The 9,787-nt window shown below is 33.7% G+C and overlaps 1 protein-coding gene across 1 annotated transcript; it reads left to right on the top strand.

Moving 5' to 3' along the window:
• The first annotated feature begins 4,396 nt into the window (after window positions 1-4,396).
• On the top strand, window positions 4,397-5,335 carry LOC103605102 (olfactory receptor 52E4-like). Its single transcript, XM_008589683.1, has one exon. It carries the CDS (start codon window positions 4,397-4,399, stop codon window positions 5,333-5,335), a length of 939 nt encoding a protein of 312 aa, XP_008587905.1.
• The last annotated feature ends 4,452 nt before the right edge of the window (window positions 5,336-9,787 follow it).

Below are 9,787 nucleotides of genomic sequence, written 5' to 3'. Positions count from 1 at the left end.
CCTTCTTCCCCCCCCCCCCCCCCCCGGTTTTTTTTTTGTGTGTGTGTGTTTGTGGGTGAATTAATTTGTTTTTTTTTTTTTTTGATGTTAAAATCAGGACATTTAGTATATTCATCATTATACAATGTATTCAATTTTCATGGCCCTATACAAATTCTTCCTGTTCCCTCTCCATCTCCTCCTTTTCCAGCACTGGCAACGTCAGTTCTGTTTTCTTCTCTTAAAAGTTCAATGTATTATCGTGATTGTTGTATCTACTTATTTACTTGTGTATTTATTTATTTATCTATTAGCTTCCACATATAAGTGAGGTCATGTGGTATTTCTCCTTCTGTGCCTGGCTTATTTCACTTAACATAATTTTCTCTAAGTTCAGGTATGTTGCTGCAAATGGCAGTATTTCATTCTTTTTTTTATGGCAGAGTACTATTCCATTGTATAAAAGTATACCATGTTTTCCCATCCTTAAGGGAAAAGCTTCCAACTTTTTCCCATTCAGGATGATATTGGCAGTGGGTTTGTCATATATGGCTTTAATTGTGTTGAGATACTTCTATACCTAATTTTCCGAGAGTCTTTATCATAAAGGGATGGTGAATTTTGCCAAATGCTTTTTATTTATTTATTGGGATAATCATGTGGTTTTTGTCTTTGATTTTGTTGATGTGGTGCACCACATTTATTGACTTGTGTATGTTGAACCATCCTTCTATCCCTGAGATGAATCCCACTTATTGGCAGTGCTTATTTTTTTTTGGATGAGTTGCTCTATTCTATTTACTAATATTTTATTGAGGGTTTTTGCATCTGTATTCATCAAAGATATTGGCTTATAGTTTTCATTTTTTTGTTGTTGTATCTTTTTCCAGTTTTGGTATCCTGGTGATGTTTGCCTCATAGAATGAGTTTGGGAGAATAGCTTCTGTTTCAGTTTTTTAGAATAGTTTGAAGAGAATTGGTCTTAATTCCTCTCTGAAGGTTTGGTAGAATTTGGCAGTAAAGCCATCTGATCTTGGGCTTTTCTTCGTTGGAAGACTGCTGATTATAGCTTGAATCTCTTGCTTATTATTAGCCTGTTCAGGTTTTGTATGTCTTCTTGATTCAGTCATGGTAGTATGTGTCCTGATACTTGTCCATTTCCTTTAGGTTTTCAAATTTGTTGGTGTATAGTTGTTTATATTAGTTTCTAATGATTCTTTGTATTTCTATGGTATATGTTGTAATGTCTCCTTTTTTATTTCTAATTTTTATTATTTGGTTTTTCTCTCCTTTTTTAGTTAGTTTAGCTAATGGCTTGTCTATTTTGTTTATCTTCTCAGAAAAACAACCTTTTGTTTTGCATTATTTTTGGCTTTCTATTTCATTTATTTCTGCTCTGATCTTAGTTGGTCCTTTTATAAAAATTAAATGGAGCATATAAAATGTGTCTCTTCTTGTAATTTTTATTCTGTCTTATTGATCTAGATGTTCATCACTGTGCAAATACCACAGCATTGATTACTCTAGTTTTATAATAAGTTTGAAGTCCTTTAATATGTTCCCTTATTTTGCTATTCTTTTTCTATTAAATTTAGGATATTACTATAATTAATTTAGAATAAGCCCAAATTTATTGGTATTGATCAAAGCTGTTTTAAATTTATTGACCAGTCTTGGGAGAGTTGACACCTTAACATATTTTAGTCTTCCAAACCATGGATATGATATGTATTTTTTTAAGTATTCTTAATTTCTCTGACATGTTTTATAATTTTAGGTGCTTGTTGCTCAGTATTTCATGTTTTGATGCCATTCTAAGTGGTATTGTAAGTTTTTACAAAATTTTAATTTAAACATTTAATTTAAATTGTTTTCTAGCAGTGTATAGAAAAAATTTGATTCTTTTACCTGAGGAATTAATAAGCTAAACGGTTGTTTCTAAATGTTTAAGTTTTTACCTAAATGTTTATGTTATTTATGATTAGGAAAGTTTGCTTCTTTTATTCCAATCTTGGTATCTTTTTAATTCTTTTTTCTTGACATATGGACCTTGTTAGAATCTCCAATAAAATATTGACTAAAATTGATGGTACAGTTGCTCCTCATTATGGACAGTTTTGTTTTCTGTGGTTTCCGTTACCCAGAACCAATCATGATCCCAAAATAAGTGAATACAGTACAGTACTATAAGATATTTTAAAAGACAGAAAGACTGCATTCACATAACTTTTTTATTATTTTTAAAGTTTAACTGAATCTTAACTGATTATACATATTTGTGAGCTGTGGAGTTGACTATCAGTATTTCTGTACCATATGTGATGGTCAAATCAGGATAGTTAGCATATCGATCATTATTAAAAGTACTTACTCATTGTGTCCATTAACCACTTTCTCCATAATCGCCCTCCCTCTCCACTTTTTCCACCTCTAGTAACTGCAATTCTGTTTTCTTCTGAAAGTTCAATGTACTATTGTGATTGATATTTCTTTGTTACTTTCTTTCCTTCTTTCTCAGCTTCTACTTATGAGGAAAAGTGATATTTGTCTTTCTGTGCCTGGCTTATTTCACTTAACATAACATTCTCCAAGCTCATTCATGTTGCTGCAAATGGCAGAATTTCATTCTTTTTTTAAGACTGAGTAGTATTCCATTGTGTGTGTGTGTGTGTGTGTATGTGTGTGTGTGTGTATATATATATATATATCTTTTTCTTTAGCCAATCATGCATCAGTCAACACTTAGGTTGGTTCATTACTTTGGCTATTGCAAATAGAGCTGCAATGAACATGGGAGTGTAGATATCCCTTCAACATGATAATTTCCATTCCTTTGGGTATATGCCCAGTAGTGAGATTGCTGGAACGTATGGTAGTTCTATCTATAGCTGTTTGAGAAACCTCTATACTGTTTTCCATCATGGTTGCAATAATTTACAGTCCCACCAACAGTGTAGAAGTGTTCCCCTTTCTCCACATCCTCACCTAAATTTGTTATTCTCAGTCCTTCTAATTATGGCCAGTTTAAATGTGGTGAGATGGTATCTCAATGTAGTTTTGATTTGCATTTTCCTGATGATTAGTGATGTTGAGCATTTTTCATACCTGTCTTCTTCCTTTAAGAAATGCCTATTCAGCTCCTTTGACAATTTTTTTATTCAGATTATTACTATTTTTTTACTGTTAAGTTTATTGTAGTATATTGCTATAGTTGTTTTATTTTATTATCAGTCATTATTGTTAATTTCCTATTGTGCCTCACTTATAAATTAAGCTTTATCATAGATATGTATGTATAAGGAAAAACATAGTATATATAGAGTTTGATACCATCCACAGTTTCATGCATCCCCTGGGGGTCTTTGAATATATCCTTTGAGAATAAGGGGAGATTATTGTAGTTGATATTCTTGCTTTATTTCCAGTCCTATAGGAAGAACTTTCAGTGTTTTTTTCATTCAGTATGATACTAATAGTAGGTGTTTCAGATTCCTTTTATCAAATAGAAAAAGTTTTCTTTTTTTCCGGTTTGCTTAAAGATTTTTTTCTTTATATATTATAAATGGATTAATTAATTTTTTTCTTCCTCTATTAAAATGATTACTTTATTTGCATTATTTGCCTATGTGGTAGATCACACATTTTTCAATTGTCAAAGCAGAAAAATACTAATAATTCACCAACCAAAGCATACAAGCAATCTCATTAAAAGACAAGTATAAGCATTGTCTTAGTAAAGCAAATAGAGAAATAACACCTAAAGAGCAGAAACTATGAAAGGCAAATGGGCCTTGTAAGTGGCTTGAACATCCCATCTAAAATTTCTTCCCATTTTAATTTCTGACATTTTTCTTTTTTTTCATAATAGTTGGCGTTTTTTCTTTAAGTATCTGTGTAACTTAGTAACCAAGGTAACTGGAAGATATTACAATATTTCCCATCACTGTGGCTTGAACATCCCATCTAAAATTTCTTCCCATTTTAATTTCTGACATTTTTCTTTTTTTTTTTTCATAATAGTTGGGGTGTTTTCTTTAAGTATCTGTGTAACTTAGTAACGAAGGTAACTGGAAGATATTACAATATTTCCCATCACTGGAAGGCTTTTCAACTGTTAGTATCTATAGATGAGCATTTCACAAATGAATGAACTAAAGATAATCATGAATCTTTGCATCATGCTCTCACCAGAAAAGACTGTTTCTAACTTCCACAATCCCTGTGAAATATTAAATGGGATGCTCAATGAATTTAATGTGTCTGATAGTTAATGGCCCCCTAATTTCCTTCCATCATGATCTTAGGAGTTTAATTAGCATGCAATTTTATATGCTGATATCCAACCACCACGTATTCCCTTATGTCTCCCCAGAAATACTGAAGAAGACAGTAGCGTATTTTCTGAGTCCTCAGCAGGATGTCCTCTGTCAATGACACTGACTCATATCCCTCTGCCTTCCTTCTGCTGGGTGTCCCAGGACTGGAAGCTTTCCATATGTGGATTGCCTTCCCTTTCTTTGTTGTTTATCTGATAGCACTTGTGGGGAATTTCACGATTCTGTGTGTGATCAAGACCGAGAAGAGTCATCACCAACCCATGTTCTGCTTTCTTGCTCTACTTTCTTTTATTGATCTAGGACTCTCCACTTCTGCTATCCCCAAGATGCTGGCCATCTTCTGGTTCAAGCTTAGGGAGATAAGCTTTGAAGGCTGCCTCATCCAAATGTTCTTCATCCACACATACACTGGTATGGAATCTGTTGTACTCCTGGCCATGGCAATTGACCGCTTTGTTGCCATCTGCTACCCACTGAGATATACCTCTATCCTCACCAACAAAGCAGTAGCCAGCATGGCCTCTGTTGTAGTGGGGAGGCCAGTCCTCCTTGTCATCCCCTTCTGTCCTCTTCTCAAACAATTACCCTTTTGTGGAAACTACATAATCCCTCATACCTACTGTGAACATATGGGAATCGCTCGTCTCGCTTGTGCTAGCATCAGGGTCAACATCATCTACGGCTTGTTTACCATTGCTGCTCTGATCGTTGACTTAATCCTCATTGCCCTCTCTTATGTTCAGATCCTACTAGCTGTTTTCCGCCTACCTTCCAGGGATGCCAGGCTCAAAGCACTCAGCACATGTGGTTCACATGTCTGTGTCATTTTAGCCTTTTACACACCAGCATTTTTTTCCTTCATGACTCACAGGTTTGGTAGAAATGTCCCTCAGTACATTCACATCCTCCTGGCCAATTTGTATGTGGTTGTTCCTCCTTGTTTAAACCCAGTCATTTATGGGGTCAGGACAAAACAAATTCGAGACCGAGTTGTGAGAGTATTTGTAAGGAAAGACTGACTCAAATGTATTCAGAATTTGATAAGATCTTTTAGGCTATCCTTCATTTTGTATTTCACTCAGGGTGCCCATAATTGACACTAGGCAAAGGGCCATTCGGACATTACTTCAGCCATTATTAGGGTCTCCTAAACTCGCACTCAGTGGTTTCTTTATGTAATCTACACTTTGACTTTCAATAGATCAATTTGTCTTTTCTCACTGAGGGTGAGAGAGGATTGTGGGTCCAAGAAAAAGATGTAATGGGATTTCTGAACATGTAGGAACAATGATGTTTTCCCTGTCACTAGTAAAATTTACAGGTTTGATAAAAAGGAAGATTGTGATGGCATACAATTCTTCATTCTTTGAACAGTGAATCAATATTTTATAATTCTGTCCTTCAGCTAGCCATTTGTCTCTCAATATTACTTTCATCTTGGTGATGTTTCTTGATTTCATGCAGAGTTATTGTCATCTGCATGTCACTTATCCCTTAATTTTGTCTCTGAAAGAGTCAGATTCATCCTCTGTTGCCAGCTCTGCAATGGTACCAACACCAGAGAATGGAATGATATAAAAATAAAATTAGATATCAAAATCCTCTATAAACTAAGTTGTAAAAATAATTAACAAAATTTATCCAAATTGATTTAATGATTATATAATATAATCATATATTATGACCAAGTAGCACTTATCTGACAAATGCAAGGGCAATTTTTACATTTAAAATTGAATATATTTCACCATACAACCGAACAAAATAAAAAATGAATGATAATCTTTGTAAATGGAGAAGGAAAACATTTGACATAGTCCACTATCAATCCCTGAGAAAATTTCAGAAAATGAAAAAGAGAGGGAAACTTCTTCAAACAGATAAATAACACCTATCAAAGATTAATTGCTTACACCACACTTAGTAATAAAAGACCAAATGTTCCTCTCTAATGTAAAAAAAAAAAAATGCAAGACTGTCTGCTTTTATCACATTTATTCAATATTGTACTGGCAGTTTTTTAATTTTAATTTTTATTTTTTGTCCTTTTTGTGACCGGTAAGTGGATTGCAACCTTTGGCTTGGTGTTGCCCGCACCGCGCTCAGCCAGTGAGCGCACTGGCCATCCCTATATAGGATCCGAACCTGCAGCCTCGGCACTCCCAGCGCTGCACTCTCCCGAGTGAGCCACGGGGTCGGCCCTGTACTGGCAGTTTTAGCCAGTGTTTTCAGGCAAGTAAGAGGAAATAAGAATCACTGATATTGGAAATAAAGTGCTAAACTCTACTTAACAGTGGCATGACTTTTTCTATGTAGAAAATCTCATTTAATCTACTAAAAACTACCAGAACTAATATGTGAGTTTCACAAGTTTACAGTATAAAAGTTCACAATATAAACAATTGTATTTCTTATAACAAAGAATTATTTAGAAAATAAAATAAAATATCATTTAAAATAGCTTAAATATAACATATTTAGGAGCACATTTTGCCAGGAAATATATAAGACCTACATAGAAAGAAATAAAAATTAATCACTGAGAGAAACTGAAGAAGGCACACGTAAATAGAAATGTGATTTTGAACATACTACTAAGATAATTCAGTGTAGACAGATAGTTTTGGAACAAGTGAGTAATCATAGACAAAAATATATGCCTCAATTTATACCTTACATCCCATAGAAAGATGAAGTAAAGATAGATTTTAGACCAAAATGTAAAATCTATAATTATAAAACTTCTAGGAGAAACTATAGCAGGAAGACAATAACCACATATTTTTAAAAAAATTAATGAACTGGATTTCATAAAAATTTAAAGCTTCTAATCTTCCAAAGGACTATTGAAGAATGAAAACACAAGCCTTACACTACAGGAAAATATTTGCAAATTAAGTATCTGAAAATGGGCCTGCATTCAGTATACATAACAGAGCTTTAGTATTAGACAAAAAGAAAAGCAATTATCCAATAGGAATGGGACAAAGATTTTAATGTACTCTTCACCAGAAGATATATACACGTTGTAGATAAGCACATGAAGACTTGCTGAATTCCATTAGTAATTAGGAAATGTGAATGAAAACCTCAGTGAAATACAGCACACAGTGTTTTGATGTCCATAAATTAAAAATCCTGACCATAAGAGGTGTTGTTGAGGATGCAGAGCAGCGACTGCTACTCTCACACTGCTGTGATATATGTAAATGATACAATCATTTTAGAAAATAAAACAATATCTTAATTCTAAATATGCACATGACAAAGCTGTTTCACTCCTAGGTATATTTTCCCATGAGAAATGAAAGCCTATGTCCCCACAAGGTCTTGTACACAAATTTTTATAACTGCTTTATTTATAATATCTCAAAAATCGAATCATTCCAAATATCTAACAATAATGTCTTTATAGACAAACACAGGCATATCTTTGTAATACTACACTATTTAGCATTATAAAGGAATGAATTGATGGTACACATAACATATGAATGAATTTCAAAATAATGTGCTTGGTGGAAGAAGCCAGAAGAAAGGAGGCATACTATAGAATTATATGCATGTGAGTATATGTATACATATATATATGTATACATTTATAAATAAATTCTAAATATAAAAACAACCTAATCTATAATCACTAATTAGTTGTCACCTGGGAGATGAGGATGGACTACTGGAAAGGGTGGTGGAGACACATTTTAAAGGTACATGAAGAAATTTTGGGAGATAAGAGATATGTTTGTTAAATTTATGGCAGTGGTTTCATATATGACAAATTTTATTACATTGTATACTTTAAATGTATGCATTTTGTTGTATATCAATTATACCTCAATGACGTTATAAAAACATCTTTTTAGAAATTGAACTTACGCAATGACTCCCATTATTACTCATAATATAAGCCAAAGACATTAGAGTTACCTGGATGTTCCACATCTACTGGGTACCTGAAATATCCTTGAACTTTCCCTTCTATTCTCTCCTTTGTATTTCCTTCTCAAACCGTGTTGGCTTCCCTGCTTCTTCCAGATTTCTTGGACAGTGCAAAACTTAGTGTTTTGCCTTGCTATTCCCTTTGTTCAAAATATTCTTTTATCAGAAAGTTGTCTTGTTAAACTCTCCATTGACTTCAAACCTTTTATTCACAATCTATCTGCTAAGTGACACTTTTCTTGACCACCCTATAAGTATATTCTCTATCATATATACAACACCCAAATTTATTTTTTTTCATAACACTCACTTTATCTCCAACTATTACACTATATTTATACTTAATACTTAATATATATTAAAAATATGGTCCAATCTAAAAAAGATGAAATGAGCCCATTTTAGTCAGTCTCTTCTGTAAATTAAAACTAAAATATGGACAATATACAAAAACAGCTAGCTGAGGATTCTATAGTAAATCAGATAGGCTGAAGCATGGAATCAAAACCAACAAAGTGATTTGTACTGTGGAGATGCTCAATTTTTTTTTTCTATTTTCTTTTCTTCCAGTAGAGGAAAAGTACCCAGCAGAGATACAGCAGGTTGTACAGGTATGAAAAGCTGCAAGATATAACTTATTGTTTTTCTGCCCAGAGGACCAGGGAAAAGATCTCTTAGAGCTTGGAGATCAAGAGGTAGATTTCCCTATTTCTTCTTTGTTTTTCCATTAGACCTGGCTAAAAGTTATGTCCCAGTCACAGAGCAGCACAGGCACCGAAAAGGCAAAGAAAGGAAAGGAAAAGAGAGAAAAGAAAAAGAAAAAAAAAAAAAAGAAAGAAAAGAAGAAGGGCATGAATGTGGAGAATATATGTACCCCCCCTTGATATCTTTCCCTTTTTTTCTTTCTTTTATTATTTTTTTATCTTTGTCCTACTCACCCCTCCCCAATGGTAGCACCCACACCCATAATTGCAGATGCTATGGTGACACATGCTAACTACACTACCTGGGGAGAATGCAGGGTGAGTGGATCCCTTAATCCTGTGTAAGAACTGGAACAAGATATGAGCTCACTCTTTTGCTGTGAATGCATGGAACAGATCCAACAAAACACAGAAAATACATTGAGAACTATACTAAAATTTAAACCATTTCCAGACCTCAAACTCATTGACACAACATGGTGCAGACTCAAAGCATCCACTAGAACCAGCACAGAACAAGAGAGAACTTGTGCTCCTAACCTAACCAAACTGACTGCCTGATAAAACAAAACAAAATAAAGTCAATATTTAAAATACATAAGGTATTCATGCAATTCAATAGCAAAAAAAAAAAAAAACCTGATTAAAAAATGGGCAAAGTAACTAAATGAGCATTTCTCCAAAGTAGTATACGTAAGACATAACAATGGCGAGAGTTATATGAAAAAGTTCTCAACACCACCAATCATCAGGTAAATGCAAATAAAAAATGCAAAAATATATCACCTCACACCTATTCAGATGGTAGTAATACACACACACACA

This window comes from Galeopterus variegatus, unplaced genomic scaffold, assembly GCF_000696425.1.
Source record: "Galeopterus variegatus unplaced genomic scaffold, G_variegatus-3.0.2 Scaffold5594, whole genome shotgun sequence".
NCBI classification, from domain to species: domain Eukaryota; kingdom Metazoa; phylum Chordata; class Mammalia; order Dermoptera; family Cynocephalidae; genus Galeopterus; species Galeopterus variegatus.
This window is presented reverse-complemented; position numbering and strand designations above follow the sequence as displayed.